Source organism: Oncorhynchus mykiss, chromosome 2 (genome assembly GCF_013265735.2).
Source record: "Oncorhynchus mykiss isolate Arlee chromosome 2, USDA_OmykA_1.1, whole genome shotgun sequence".
NCBI classification, from domain to species: Eukaryota; Metazoa; Chordata; class Actinopteri; order Salmoniformes; family Salmonidae; genus Oncorhynchus; species Oncorhynchus mykiss.
In genome coordinates this window covers 96,126,729-96,143,400 of record NC_048566.1, presented here as the reverse complement: position 1 = coordinate 96,143,400, position 16,672 = coordinate 96,126,729, and the positions used below count along the sequence as shown (strand labels likewise).

The following is a 16,672-nucleotide window of genomic DNA, read 5'->3' as shown; positions in this document are numbered from 1 at the left end:
CCGGTACAGAGTCAATGTGGAGGCTATATACAGGGGGTACCGGTACAGAGTCAATGTGGAGGCTATATACAGGGGGTACCGGTACAGAGTCAATGTGGGGGCTATATACAGGGGGTACCGGTACAGAGTCAATGTGGAGGCTATATACAGGGGGTACCGGTACAGAGTCATTGTGGAGGCTATATACAGGGGGTACCGGTACAGAGTCAATGTGGAGGCTATATACAGGGGGTACCGGTACAGAGTCAATGTGGAGGCTATATACAGGGGGTACCGGTACAGAGTCAATGTGGAGGCTATATACAGGGGGTACCGGTACAGAGTCAATGTGGAGGCTATATACAGGGGGTACCGGTACAGAGTCAATGTGGAGGCTATATACAGGGAGTACCGGTACAGAGTCAATGTGGAGGCTATATACAGGGGGTACCGGTACAGAGTCAATGTGGGGGCTATATACAGGGGGTACCGGTACAGAGTCAATGTGGAGGCTATATACAGGGGGTACCGGTACAGAGTCAATGTGGAGGCTATATACAGGGGGTACCGGTACAGAGTCAATGTGGAGGCTATATACAGGGGGTACCGGTACAGAGTCAATGTGGAGGCTATATACAGGGGGTACCGGTACAGAGTCAATGTGGGGGCTATATACAGGGGGTACCGGTACAGAGTCAATGTGGAGGCTATATACAGGGGGTACCGGTACAGAGTCAATGTGGAGGCTATATACAGGGGGTACCGGTACAGAGTCAATGTGGAGGCTATATACAGGGGGTACCGGTACAGAGTCAATGTGGAGGCTATATACAGGGGGTACCGGTACAGAGTCAATGTGGAGGCTATATACAGGAGGTACCGGTACAGAGTCAATGTGGAGGCTATATACAGGGGGTACCGGTACAGAGTCAATGTGGAGGCTATATACAGGGGTTACCGGTACAGAGTCAATGTGGAGGAAATATACAGGGGGTACCGGTACAGAGTCAATGTGCAGGGGGCACAGGTTAATCGAGATAATTGAGGTAATATGTACATGTAGGTAGAGGTAAAGTGATTTTTCCATTGGGGCGGCAGGTAGCCTAGTGGTTAGAGCATTGGACTAGTAACCGAAAGGTTGCAAAATCGAATCCCCGAGCTGACAATGTAAAAATCTGTCGTTCTGCCCCTGAACAGGCAGTTAACCCATTGTTCCCTGGTAGGCCGTCATTGAAAATAAGAATTTGTTCTTAACTGACTTGCCTAGTTGAGTAAAAATAAAAATAAATAGATGTTAGACAGAGAATGGATGGGGACCATGAAAAATGGATGGGGACCATGAAAAATGGGTGGGGACCATGAAAAATGGGTGGGGACATTGACAGTTTGTTGATGATGTGGATACCAAGGAACTAGAAGGTCTCAACCTGCTCCACTACAGCCCTGTTGATGAGAATTGTAGGTGTGCTCAGCACTCCTTTTCCCATAGTCCACGATCATCTACTTTGTCTTGATCACGTTGAGGGACAGATTGTAGTCCTGGCACCACACTGTCTCCCTATAGGCTGTCTCATTGTTCTCGGTGACACATTGTTGTGTCGTCTGCAAACCTAATGATGGTGTTGGAGTCATGCTTGGCCATGCAGTCGTGGGTGAACAGGTTGTACAGGAGGGGACTAAGCACACACCCTTATGGGGACCCCATGTTGAGGATCAGCGTGGCAGATGTGTTGTTACCTACTCTTATCACCTGGGGTCGACCGTCAGGAAGTCCAGGATCCAGTTGCAGAGGGCGGTGTTTAGTCCCAGGGTCCTCAGCTTAGTAATGAGCTTTGAGGGCACTATGGTGTTGAACGCTGAGCTGTGGTCATTGAATAACATTCTCACGTAGGTGTTCCTTTTGTCCAGGTGGGAAAGGGCTGTGTGGAGTGCAATAGAGATTGCATCATCTATGGATCTGTTGGGGCGTTATGCATATTGGAGTGAGTCTAGGGATTCTGGGATACTGTTGGTGATTTGAACCATGACCAGCCTTTCAAAGCAATTCATGACTACAGACGTGCTACGGGTCAGTAGTCATTTAGGCAGGTTACCTTGTTGTTCTTGAACACAGGGACTATGTTGGTCGCTTGAAACACATTGGTCATTGGTATTACAGACTCGATCAGGGACAGGTTGAAAATGTCAGTGAAGACACTTGCCAGTTGGTCAGCGCATGCTCGGAGTACACACCCTGCGGTCTTGTGAATGTTGACCTGTTTAAAGGTCTTACTCACATCGGCTATGGAGAGCTTAGTCACACAGTCGTCCGGAACAGCTCGTGCTCTCATGCATGCTTCAGTGTTGCTTGCCTCGAAGCGAGTATAGAAGTAATTTTAGCTTGTTTAGTAGGTTCGTGTCACTAGGCAGCTCATGGCTGTGCTTCCTTTTAACACTCCTACATCAGACGAGTGGTAGAGCCAGTGTAGTGGGATTCAAGCTTAGTCCTGTATTGCCACTTTGCCTGTTTGATGGTTCATCGGCGGGCATAGCGGGATTTCTTATGCAGAGTCCCTTTCCATCAAGGTGGCAGCTCTACCTTTAGCTCAATGTGGATGTTGTGTGTGTGTGTGTGTGTGTGTGTGTGTGTGTGTGTGTGTGTGTGTGTGTGTGTGTGTCGTGGCTCTGTTCTCCTACACTAACGCCCATTAGGCCTACCGAGTGGCAATTTCAGCATGTAAATCTTGCTGGGGCAACAACAACAAAAAAAAGATGTGGGATTCATGCCAGCAAAGTCACAACGCAACACTAAACAATACATTAATTGCACTATAACGGTGACAAATGGTGCCCACAAACTGTTAGGGCCGACATAAAGCTGTCCCAACAGCAGTCCCAACAGCTTACCACTGCTACACCTGGCTATCAGCTGACCCAACAGAAGTCCCAACACCTTACCACTGCTACACCTGGCTATCAGCTGACCCAACAGCAGAGTCCCAACACCTTACCACTGCTACACCTGGCTATCAGCTGACCCAACAGCAGTCCCAACACCTTACCACTGCTACACCTGGCTATCAGCTGACCCAACAGCAGTCCCAACACCTTACCACTGCTACACCTGGCTATCAGCTGACCCAACAGAAGTCCCAACACCTTACCACTGCTACACCTGGCTATCAGCTGACCCAACAGAAGTCCCAACACCTTACCACTGCTACACCTGGCGAAATTGAAAATAGAACAAATAATTAGGGTGAGGCACATGGGCTACTAACAGCGTACTACACAACATACACTTAGTATTACTTTCTTAGCTACAGTATCGAATTATCGAATTGATTCATGATGATGACTGCTAGCTAAGATTGTGAAAGTATGATGTTGACAGAATCACTCCAATCAAAGTCACTGTACATATAAGGTGATTTGACGTCATTTTATCTGTGGCCAATGACCTTGAGCCTTCTTGGATGGGCACTTCTAATGTAAACTCTATGGCATTCGTAGTCTACCCTTATTACTTGGCCGTGACGTACCCCACCACCACCACAGAAAGCACTGAGTCACCACTGGGCCTACGACGAGTGTCAGAGCCAGTGTAGCAGGATTCAAGCACTGAGTCACCACTGGGCCTACATCAGACGAGTGTCAGAGTCAGTGTAGTAGGATTGAAGCACTGAGTCACCACTGGGCCTACATCAGACGAGTGTCAGAGTCAGTGTAGCAGGATTCAAGCACTGAGTCACCACTGGGCCTACATCAGACGAGTGTCAGAGTCAGTGTAGGAGGATTCAAGCACTGAGTCACCAATGGGCCTACATCAGACGAGTGTCAGAGCCAGTGTAGTAGGATTCAAGCACTGAGTCACCACTGGGCCTACATCAGACGAGTGTCAGAGTCAGTGTAGTAGGATTCAAGCACTGAGTCACCACTGGGCCTACATCAGACGAGTGTCAGAGCCAGTGTAGCAGGATTCAAGCACTGAGTCACCACTGGGCCTACATCAGACGAGTGTCAGAGTCAGTGTAGTAGGATTCAAGCACTGAGTCACCACTGGGCCTACATCAGACGAGTGTCAGAGTCAGTGTAGCAGGATTCAAGCACTGAGTCACCACTGGGCCTACATCAGACGAGTGTCAGAGTCAGTGTAGGAGGATTCAAGCACTGAGTCACCAATGGGCCTACATCAGACGAGTGTCAGAGCCAGTGTAGTAGGATTCAAGCACTGAGTCACCACTGGGCCTACATCAGACGAGTGTCAGAGTCAGTGTAGTAGGATTCAAGCACTGAGTCACCACTGGGCCTACATCAGACGAGTGTCAGAGCCAGTGTAGCAGGATTCAAGCACTGAGTCACCACTGGGCCTACATCAGACGAGTGTCAGAGTCAGTGTAGTAGGATTCAAGCACTGAGTCACCACTGGGCCTACATCAGACGAGTGTCAGAGCCAGTGTAGTAGGATTCAAGCACTGAGTCACCACTGGGCCTACATCAGACGAGTGTCAGAGCCAGTGTAGCAGGATTCAAGCACTGAGTCACCACTGGGCCTACATCAGACGAGTGTCAGAGTCAGTGTAGTAGGATTCAAGCACTGAGTCACCACTGGGCCTACATCAGACGAGTGTCAGAGCCAGTGTAGCAGGATTCAAGCACTGAGTCACCACTGGGCCTACATCAGACGAGTGTCAGAGTCAGTGTAGTAGGATTCAAGCACTGAGTCACCACTGGGCCTACATCAGACGAGTGTCAGAGCCAGTGTAGCAGGATTCAAGCACTGAGTCACCACTGGGCCTACATCAGACGAGTGTCAGAGCCAGTGTAGCAGGATTCAAGCACTGAGTCACCACTGGGCCTACATCAGACGAGTGTCAGAGCCAGTGTAGTAGGATTCAAGCACTGAGTCACCACTGGGCCTACATCAGACGAGTGTCAGAGCCAGTGTAGTATGATTCAAGCACTGAGTCACCACTGGGCCTACGACGAGTGTCAGAGCCAGTGTAGCAGGATTCAAGCACTGAGTCACCACTGGGCCTACATCAGACGAGTGTCAGAGCCAGTGTAGTAGGATTCAAGCACTGAGTCACCACTGGGCCTACATCAGACGAGTGTCAGAGCCAGTGTAGCAGGATTCAAGCACTGAGTCACCACTGGGCCTACATCAGACGAGTGTCAGAGCCAGTGTAGTAGGATTCAAGCACTGAGTCACCACTGGGCCTACCCAGAAATGAGGAATACATTGAATTTTAAAAAAAGGGCGTTGAGGAAGATGATTATTCAACCTAAAGGTCAAATCATTATTATTAAAGAGGATTAAAGGGTGAATCCAAAATACGGAACGTTGAAGCTACGGAATTCTTAAATCAGGAATCCAATTTAAATTTTACATTCTTGGTTTTAACTGACAACCTATTTGCCATGTTATTGAACCGCGTACCTATATATTTTTTCAGATGTGTGATAGATGAAAGGTTTTGTATAGTACGTGCCCTAATGTACTATATAAGTTCACAAAGCATTTTTATAGGTTAACATGTTTTGTCTCTGTCTGTTACTATAGGTAGGTGATGACGTGACGAGGGGTATTGATTGGTCCAATGAGAATGACAGACTGCTGGTGTGTCAGATGTGCATCAAGCTAGCTGACATCAACGGCCCACTGAAACACAAGGACCTGCACCTACAGTGGACCAAGGGCATCGTCGATGAGTTTTATGAACAGGTAAGATTCTCTCTCTATCACACACACACACAAACAGACACTGAAACACAAGGACCTGCACCTACAGTGGACCAAGGGCATCGCCGATGAGTTCTATGAACAGGTGAGATCCAAATCAACCCTAGCCCCTACACCCTAGCCCCTACACTCTAGACCCTACACCCTAGTCCCTACACCCTAGCCTCTACACCCTAGCCCCTACACTCTAGCCCCTACACCCTAGCCCCTACACTCTAACCCCTACACCCTAGCCCCTACACCCTAGCCCCTACACCCTAGCCCCTACACTCTAGCCTCTACACCGTAGTCCACACACACACACACACACACACACACACACACACACACACACACACACACACACACACACACACACACACACACACACACACACACACACGTGGGAGTAAAATATGTCACATGCTTTCAATTCCGAGGCGATGGTTTGTATTCTCATCCCATTTCTCAGAAGTAACCACAAGTCCAACAGCAAAACAGAAAACAGAAAGATAATAACACATACGATAGATTCATGGGACTGGAAGGTTTCATGTGCTTTAGTGGAAGGTTTCATGTGCTTTAGTGGAAGGTTTCATGTGTTCTAGTGGAAGGTTTCATGTGTTCTAGTGGAAGGTTTCATGTGTTCTAGTGGAAGGTTTCATGTCCTAGTGGAAGGTTTCATGTGCTTTAGTGGAAGGTTTCATGTGCTTTAGTGGAAGGTTTCATGTGTTCTAGTGGAAGGTTTCATGTCCTAGTGGAAGGTTTCATGTGTTCTAGTGGAAGGTTTCATGTGTTCTAGTGGAAGGTTTCATGTGTTCTAGTGGAAGGTTTCATGTCCTAGTGGAAGGTTTCATGTGCTTTAGTGGAAGGTTTCATGTTCTAGTGGAAGGTTTCATGTGCTTTAGTGGAAGGTTTCATGTGCTTTAGTGGAAGGTTTCATGTGCTAGTGGAAGGTTTCATGTTCTGGTGGAAGGTTTCATGTGCTTTAGTGGAAGGTTTCATGTTCTGGTGGAAGGTGTCATGTCCTAGTGGAAGGTTTCATGTTCTGGTGGAAGGTTTCATGTGCTAGTGGAAGGTTTCATGTCCTAGTGGAAGGTTTCATGTGCTAGTGGAAGGTTTCATGTCCTATTGGAAGGTTTCATGTGCTAGTGGAAGGTTTCATGTGTTCTAGTGGAAGGTTTCATGTGTTCTAGTGGAAGGTTTCATGTGTTCTAGTGGAAGGTTTCATGTCCTAGTGGAAGGTTTCATGTGCTAGTGGAAGGTTTCATGTCCTAGTGGAAGGTTTCATGTGCTAGTGGAAGGTTTCATGTCCTATTGGAAGGTTTCATGTGCTAGTGGAAGGTTTCATGTTCTAGTGGAAGGTTTCATGTGTTCTAGTGAAGGGTTTCATGTCCTAGTGGAAGGTTTCATGTGTCCTAGTGGAAGGTTTCATGTCCTAGTGGAAGGTTTCATGTCCTAGTGGAAGGTTTCATGTTCTAGTGGAAGGTTTCATGTGCTAGTGGAAGGTTTCATGTTCTAGTCGAAGGTTTCATGTCCTAGTGGAAGGTTTCATGTGCTAGTGGAAGGTTTCATGTCCTATTGGAAGGTTTCATGTGCTAGTGGAAGGTTTCATGTGTTCTAGTGGAAGGTTTCATGTCCTAGTGGAAGGTTTCATGTGTCCTAGTGGAAGGTTTCATGTCCTAGTGGAAGGTTTCATGTCCTAGTGGAAGGTTTCATGTTCTAGTGGAAGGTTTCATGTGTTCTAGTGGAAGGTTTCATGTCCTAGTGGAAGGTTTCATGTGCTAGTGGAAGGTTTCATGTCCTAGTGGAAGGTTTCATGTGCTAGTGGAAGGTTTCATGTTCTAGTCGAAGGTTTCATGTCCTAGTACAAGGTTTATCTGACATGAAACTCCTGTGAAAGGCAAAGCTGTTATGTTCAATATTAGAAATAATATTGCAATACAGATAGCTATAGTATTGTAAAAGAAAAGTCTCTGCCCCGTGCTACAAAGCTATCAGGCACTATAGACTGTAGAACAATATAAAATAATACACATTTCAATTAAATCAAAACTGTAGTAGTATTTTTTTTAAACTTATTTAACCTTTATTTAACTAGGCAAGTCAGTTAAGAACAAATTCTTATTTACAATGACAGACTACCCCGGCCAACGCTGGGCCAATTGTGCACCGCCCTATAGGACTCCCAATCACGGCAGAATGTGATACAGCCTGGATATAAACCAGGGACTGTAGTGGCGCGTCTTGCACTGAGAGTCAGTGCCATAGACCGCTGCACCACTCGGGAGCACAATGTAATACCGTTCTACTACGCTCCTAGAAAGAAGAGTTCCAGAAGGGTTCAGAAGGATCACCCTTTTTTGGCTCCAGGTAGAACACTTTTGGGTTCCATGCTGAACCCTCTGTGGAAAGGGTTCTACATGGAACCCAAAAGAGTTCTAGCTGGAACCATTCTTCGTCTGTTTTCCCATGGGGACAGACAAAGAATCCTTTGAGGTTTTACAGTGCCTTGCAAAAGTATTCATCCCCTTTGGCGTTTTTCCTATTTTGTTGCATTACAACCTGTAATTTAAATATATTTTATTTGGATTTCATGAAATGACACACAAAATAGTCCAAATTGGTAAAGTGAAATGAAAAACATTACTTGTTTAAATAAATACAAAATGGAAAAGTGGTTTGTTCATATGTATTCACCCCTTTGCTATGAAGCCCCTAAATAATGTCTTGTGCAAACAATTACCTTCAGAAGTCACAATTTTAAGAATATGGCACCACAACAAACCTGCCAAGAGAGGGCCGCCCACCAAACCTCATTGACCAGGCAAGGAGGGCATTAATCAGAGGCAACAAAGAGACCAAAGATAACCCTGAAGTAGCTGCAAAGCTCCACAGCAGAGATTGGAGTAACTGTCCATAGCACCACTTTAATACGTACACTCCACAGACCTGGGCTTTACGGAACTGTGGCCAGAAAAAAAGCCATTGCTTAAAGAAAAAAATAAGCTAAATTGTTTGGTGTTCACCAAAATGCATGTGGGAGACTCCCCAAACATATGGAAGAAGGTACTCTGGTCAGATGAGACTAAAATGTAGCTTTTTGGCCATCAAGGAAAATGCTATGTCTGGCGCAAACCCAACACCTCTTATCACCCCGAGAATACCATCCCCACAGTGAAGTATGATGGTGGCAGCATCATGTTGTGGAGATGTCTTTCATCAGCAGGGACTGGTAAAACTGGTCAGAATATAAGGAATGATGGATGGTGCTAAATACAGGGAAATTCTTGAGGGAAACCTGTTTCAGTCTTCCAGAGATTTGAGACTGGGACGGAGGTTCACCTTCCAGCAGGACAATGACCCTAAGCATACTGCTAAAGCAACACTTGAGTGGTTTAAGGGGAAACATTTAAATGTCTTGGAATGGCCTAGTCAAATCCCAGACCTCAATCCAATTGAGAATCTGTGGTATGACTTAAAGATTGCTGTACACCAGCGGAACCCATCCAACTTGAAGGAGCTGGAGCAGTTTTGCCTTGAAGAATGGGCAAACATCTCAGTGGCTAGATGTGCCAAGCTTATAGAGACATACCCCAAGAGACTTGCAGCTGTAATTTCTGCAAAAGGTGGCTCTACAAAGTATTGACTTTGGGGGGGGGTGAATAGTTATGCACGCTCAAGTTTTCCGTTTTCTTGTCTTATTTCTTGTTGATTTCACACCCAAAAAATATTTAGCATCTTCAAAGTGGGTAGGCATGTTGTGTAAATCAAATGATACAAACCCCCCCCCCCCCCAAAAAAAATCTGTTTTATTTCCAGGTTGTAAGGTAACAAAATAGGAAAAATGCCAAGGGGGTGAATACTTCCGCAAGCCACTGTAGATAGCACCTTTTTTTTGATAGAGTGTAGAGTATGTTGAAATCACAAGCTTTTCTCAGTCCCATTAATTTTGCTGACCCCAAAGCGTGATGGATTTTCACCCAGTAATTTCATCTCCCCGACAAATTGAGATAGTAATGGCTTGTCTGCTGCCCGCAATTGCACAGAGATAACCCATAGAATGGCAACCTTGGTAGGAAATGCGACACATATGAAATATGATTGTCCGGATAAGGAATATGCGATCCATAGACAATCAGATTCTATTTATCTACGTATGTTCAGACTACAGATGACTTAGTGTGTTCTGTTTAACAGGAGAATGATATATGATGACATATGACATATGTTGGTACGATTTAAATTCTCTGATAAGGAATATGCATCGGTTCTTCTGCCATGGCCAATCACTTTTATGCCAATAATTTAGATTTAATATTTTTGGCATTATGACATAAAAATTACCAAGGTATCAAGTTGATTTTGATTGATCCAAAGCACGGAAACACCTCCAAATGTTACCAACTCTCAACACCAAAAAATAGAAGAGATACAACCAAGAGCAGCGGTCACAACAAATTAACCTTCTTATTTAAAGTAGCTGCCTAGTATTTCCAATGGTAATTGAGTATGTTATGAAGCAGCTTTTCCGTGTTGGAATGCTATGGGCGTATTCTGATAATTAAAAATATTCAGGCAAGTAGACCGCTGATTGGCCAGCCCATCCTCCTCAAGGTGATGATGACATCATGTTCTATGAGGAAATAGCAAACATTTTTTTTTAAACGGTCTGTTTGAGATAGAAGTTCGAGGTAGGCTTTTGAAAGTGTCTTTTCTCCAATTTATGCCTTGGCCACAAATACCAGTATCGGACAAGTCAGCATTATTTGGGTCTGAGTAAACTCAATATTAACTTTTAAAAGTAATATTTTTCACTGAGCAGTTACTGTAATCAATATGGTTAAAGATGCAGTAAGTCATGTCAGAAGCTAACCTAACAGATTCATTACTTACCAACAACAGCTGCAAAGTCCACTAAAATTACATCACGCTTTGAATTTGAATAATCTATTTGTTAATGTGATTCATAATGACAGAAAACTACATTTAGACACATTTATTAGCACCCTCTTGAATGTACCCACACTTCACTACATTCTAGAGCAGTGAGTGAATGCCTTGTCGTGTGTAATCATCATTTATCATAATTTGATCTACCTATACAGCATGGAGCCTACAGATGTTAAATGTAGTTTTTTTTTTTTATCTCTTGACTATATAGCACCAAAAAAAACTCCTAGCAACCAATAAAGTCCTCTGATTCTAAAAAGTGAACGTGTCATCACCTCTCCCACAGGGTGACGAGGAGTCCAGCCAAGGTCTTCCCATCAGCCCCTTCATGGACCGCTCTGCTCCTCAGCTGGCTAAGCTCCAGGAGTCCTTCATCACCCACATCGTAGGACCGCTCTGTAACTCATACGACTCCGCAGCACTCATGCCCGGACGTTGGGTGGAGCCTAACCCCGAGGAGGAGGAGGAGGAGCACGAGGAAGATGAAGAGGAGGATACGACAGAGGATGAAGATGGGTCTACTAGCTCAGAGGCATCGCGTAAGAATGTTTCCTTTACGTTACTTGGTGTAGTTGACAGGGACAATGCTCATTATTAATTTGCCAAATTTAGCCAGAATCAATGCATGAAAAAACAATTAACAATTTTTTTCTCCAAACCCTTCTGTAGAGAAAGGCAAAGCAGCTCCCAAGAAGAGGAGGAAAGTGTTCTGTCAGATCACCCAGCACCTGATGGACAACCACGAGATGTGGAAGAAGGTGATCGCAGAGGAAACGCCCAAGCAAAACAATGTAGCTGAGCCAATCCTATCCATCCACGAGGAGGAGGAGGAGCCAGGGAGCAGGGAGGATGTAGTGGAGGGGGAGGAGCCAGAAGAGGAAGGGGAGGTGCCAGAGGAGGAAATAGACGACGAGTGGCCAGCGCCCCCGCAGGACGAGTCTGAACCTGCAGAAGAGGCTGGGCCAGAGTGAGGGCCCCAAAGGCTCGTGGCGAGTGCTATTCGGGATCCTTGGGATATTGCTACCCTAAACCCTAACCCCTACCCTAAACTTAACCATAAACCTTACCTAACCTTAACCCCTTACCTAAACCATTTTAAATGTAAACTTAAATGGGGTAGGGATGTCCCAAGGATCCCAGATAGCGAGGACCAAAGGTTCTTGGGAATGAAATAAAGCAGCCCCTATCCCGAGGCAGAACATGAAATTACTTTTTCTATCCTATTGACAAACAGGCTGACTGATTTTATTTTTTTTTGCCAGCACATTCACTTAGACACAACACTGTAGAAGTTTGGGACATTGTGCCTAATGAAAATGTAACACAGGGTGGGAGATATTTACTTGTGTTTTACACATTTTATATATAAAAACACAGAATACAAGTCAGGTTCAGAAACATCGGTCAATCATCCTCTTGAGTAACTTTCCATTATTACAATAACCTACAGGATCATCTACTGGATGTAACAAACTGGTGTAATAGTTCACGAAATGCACTCTTTTTGCTACCGTCAAGAGTGGATTGAGACTTGGTCGTGAAGACCTCAAACCCATTGTGTAAACAACGGACTGCAGAGACTGCCGCCAATTTATATATACGAAATATTTTCTAAAATGCAATTATACTTAAACATCACATGCACCTGTACTCATGTGTTTTGTTTAGGGGGGGGGATTTTAAGTATTTTCTCTGGGTCTGATAATCTCAGTAATATGGTTCTATTTTAACTATGTGGATTGAGAAGGGAAAAATTTGACTGAACAGCTTCATACAAATCTACATTTTCCATCTTTATTATTGTTCTTTAATGGATTCCACATTGCATCTCACACCTATAATCTGTAAGCACACGACCGCAAGCATACCCTCTAGGTATCTTTTGGTTTTACTGACAAACTGAAACGGTCGGTATAGCACACCCTTTTAATATAGGCCCCTCTAGGATCTATGACATCGGCAGAACCATCAGCTGGTAACTTTTCTCATGTCATGGTACTCCAGGTGAACAGACCATATTTGACTTCAGCCTTCAGCCTTTTTGACCAATGGCTTGGTTCAGAGGAAGTTGGAACACACTACAGGGTCTTTTTTGACCAATGGCTTGGTTCAGAGGAAGTTGGAACACACTACAGGGTCTTTTTTGACCAATGGCTTCGTTCAGAGGAAGTTGGAACACACTAAAAGGAGAGGAGGAGAGGAGTCAGAAAAAGACATGCTAGTACTTTAGGTCTTATGAGTGTTTCTCTAATACAGTTAATTGAAAACAGGCCTAGTGTGTAAGATAATGAGGTCCTATGACTATAAGGCATAGTTCCTCAACCTAACTCAAAGACAGGATTCTTCCTCCACTACCAGATAAACTGACTACATAGATCACCAGGAGACAATATACTGTTTTTACTACTTATTGACTATTGATTCTCGTTTCAGTAACCCCCCTCCTTCCCTTTCCAATAGACACAAAAAGTTCATTTTAGTTTGCCTTTATTTAACCAGGTACGTCATTGAGAACACATTCTCTTTTACAGTAATGACCGTACAGGTACATGGTAACACAGGATCACACACACACACACACACACACACACACACACACACACACACACACAGTATACAATCTCTAAGCCATACAAGGAGGAACCATTTACTGTGAGGTGATTTTAAGGGAGCGGGCAGAGTAGCCCATAATGGCCCTAGCTTTGACAGCCAGTCTCCATCCTAGATGGCACCCTATTCCCTATATAGTGCACTACTTTAGACCAAGGCCCTATAGAACCCTATTCCCTATGTAATGCACTACTTTAGACCAGAGCCCTATAGAACCCTATTCCCTATATAGTGCACTACTTTAGACCAGAGCCCTAATAGAACCCTATTCCCTATATATAATGCACTACTTTAGACAAGAGCCCTATAGAACCCTATTCCCTATGTAGTGCACTACTTTAAACCAGAGCCCTATAGAACCCTATTCCCTATATAGTGCACTACTTTAGACCAAGGCCTTATATAACCCTATTCCCTATATAGTGCAATACTTTTGACCAGAGCGAGCCCCTCCCCTACAGAGCCCCCCCCCCCCCCCCCTTCTATTAACATGTACAGCACACACCGTAAATAACAGTACACACAACAGATCAATGTGTACTGCTGCCAAACACTATACTACTATAAACACTGTGTATACTTTAGGGGGTGAACTGGGTAAGGTGAATTAATAGCCTATGCTCCTTGTACATTTTGGATTCCCTCACCTTTTCATCCCAAATTTGACATCGTTATTTTACACGATCTTTCTCAATCAGGTTTTTAATAACTCTTCCAGTTGAAAATGGCAGATTATTGATATGATGACTTGTTTAGTGCGTTGCATCGATAGCATACTCAGTACAGCATATGGGATAAGCTACATAGTTGTAGTGGTTAGCGACACTTTATGTATGCTACATAAAGCCTTTATAGGTTGTAAGTTGTAAAGGACCTTTTCAAATGTATATTTTTGACGGGGATTGGAAATCCAGGTTTATGTAGAGTGTAATCCAGAACCTTCCTGCAGAAAAAAGAGAACCCCCATGTTCAGAACTTCAGTGAACTTTCTAGTAGCAGACACAAACATTTTGATCCATTCATGTTCCTCGGAGACAAAGGCCACACTGTATGCAACGCTTGGCTTCACCAGAGATGCAGTAAAGAAGTCAATGGAATATGCATTCAGTGGGTGATAGAAGGACGCTGGACTTGCTGGACATTCAACCAATCTGATCCCATCGAAGTGGATATTGGTCAAATCCGTCATTGATGTATTGTAACGGGCCCACAATGTGGTTACTCAAATCTGATGTGGATATATTCACCTCATAACATGTAAAAAGCCGTCCCTTTTCAAGTTTAGAAGATGTGACTGCTAAATGCTAACTCCTGTTTGTGTTAGCTGGTAGCGTAGCTAGCATACAGAAATCAGTGGTGGTAGTCAAAGTCGTTTTTTAAATTGTAATGCAGTTGATTGATGACGATGACATCAACATGTACGGGGGTTGACATCTATACAAGCATTGTACTCTGATTTTTTACCTCAACATAGTGTGGAACACACATATAAACAACAGTCTAAATGTAGGATCATTTGGCTGGGGGGCAATGAGGAGATTCGGGATCTTTCTCGCATGGCCTCTTTCCCCCACACGTTTCCATGGCAATGTTTTGGTCAAGTTCCATTGACCTCTTTACCATCTGTCCTTTCTATATGATCTTTATTATTGAACTGAATGACACTGTGTGAGAAACAGGTTACCATTGACATGATGTGATTCTGAATGACACTGTGTGAGAAACAGGTTACCATTGACATGATATGATTCTGAATGACACTGTGTGAGCAACAGGTTACTATTTACATGATATGATTCTGAATGACACTGTGTGAGAAACAGGTTACCATTGACATGATATGATTCTGAATGACACTGTGTGAGCAACAGGTTACTATTTACATGATGTGATTCTGAATGACACTGTGTGAGCAACAGGTTACTATTTACATGATGTGATTCTGAATGACACTGTGTGAGCAACACGTTACTATTTACATGATGTGATTCTGAATGACGCTGTGTGAGCAACAGGTTACCATTGACATGATATGATTCTGCCATCTACCATGTGGTCTAAGTCTTTTTATAAACTGGGTGGTTCGAGCCCTGAATGCTGATTGGCTGGTATGACAAAACATTTATTTTTTACTGCTCTGATTACGTTGGTAACCAGTTTATAATAGCAATAAGGCACCTCGGGGGGTTTGTGATATATTTCCAGTATTCCACGGCTAAGGGCTGTGTCCAGGCACTCCACGTTGCGTCGTGCATTAAAAAAACAACCCGTAGCCGTGGAATATTGGCCATATACCACACCCCCTCGGGCCTTATTGCTTAAATCACACACCCAGAACATATGGTCTAAGTCTTCATCACACCCAGAACATATGATCTACGTCTTCATCACACCCAGAACATAACATATGGTCTAAGTCTTCATCACACCCAGAACATATGGTCTAAGTCTTCATCACACCCAGAACATATGGTCTAAGTCTTCATCACACCCAGAACATAACATATGGTCTAAGTCTTCATCACACCCAGAACATATGATCTAAGTCTTCATCACACCCAGCACATAACATATGATCTAAGTCTTCATCACACCCAGAACATATGGTCTAAGTCTTCATCACACCCAGAGCATAACATGTCTGTCTCTCTCAGTGTTTTTCTGTGATATCTAACTCTGCTGTTGCCACCACCTGTGAAACTGCAGTATGATACGTCTTCATCACACCCAGAACATAACATATAGTCTGTCTCGCTCAGTGTTTGTCTGTGATATCTAACTCTGCTGTTGCCACCACCTGTGAAACTGCAATATGATACGTCTTTTCCATTTATTTACAAAAGTTTTTAAAAATACCTGGAATGTTTTGTGAAATAATATTTGTTATGGTATGGAGCCCCTTATGTTAATATGATCATGTTTATGGACATTCTAATTTCTGATGCATGATAGTACACAGAATGATTGTTAAACAGCTGTGTGTGTGTGTGTGTGTGTGTGTGTATGTGTGTGTGTGTATGTGTGTGTGTGTGTCTGTGTGTGTGTGTGTGTGTGTGTGTGTCTGTGTGTCTGTGTGTCTGTGTGTCTGTGTGTGTGTGTGTGTCTGTGTGTCTGTGTGTCTGTGTGTGTGTCTGTGTGTCTGTGTGTCTGTGTGTCTGTGTGTCTGTGTGTCTGTGTGTGTGTGTGTGTGTGTGTGTCTGTGTGTCTGTGTGTGTGTGTGTGTCTGTGTGTCTGTGTGTCTGTGTGTCTGTGTGTGTGTCTGTGTGTCTGTGTGTCTGTGTGTCTGTGTGTGTGTGTGTGTGTGTGTGTGTGTGTGTGTGTGTGATAACGCCTGCCTCTGATATCTTGTCAGTGTGGCCTGCCAATCGGATGGATGCACACAAAACTATGAGACATTAAACATGTGAAACTGTAGAGTTTTGTTTATTA

The 16,672-nt window shown here is 44.2% G+C and overlaps 1 protein-coding gene across 1 annotated transcript in view; it reads left to right on the top strand.

The window, feature by feature from the left end:
- The window catches only part of LOC110502509 (cGMP-inhibited 3',5'-cyclic phosphodiesterase A), a 239,896-nt gene extending 226,806 nt beyond the window's left edge, over window positions 1–13,090 (top strand). The window contains exons 13-15 of the mRNA XM_036960080.1: window positions 5,522–5,683; window positions 10,920–11,172; window positions 11,303–13,090. Coding sequence (XP_036815975.1) covers window positions 5,522–5,683; window positions 10,920–11,172; window positions 11,303–11,604 — 717 coding nt within the window. The 3' untranslated portion in view covers window positions 11,605–13,090. The remainder of the gene's footprint in view (window positions 1–5,521; window positions 5,684–10,919; window positions 11,173–11,302) is intronic.
- Window positions 13,091–16,672: the final 3,582 nt, after the last annotated feature.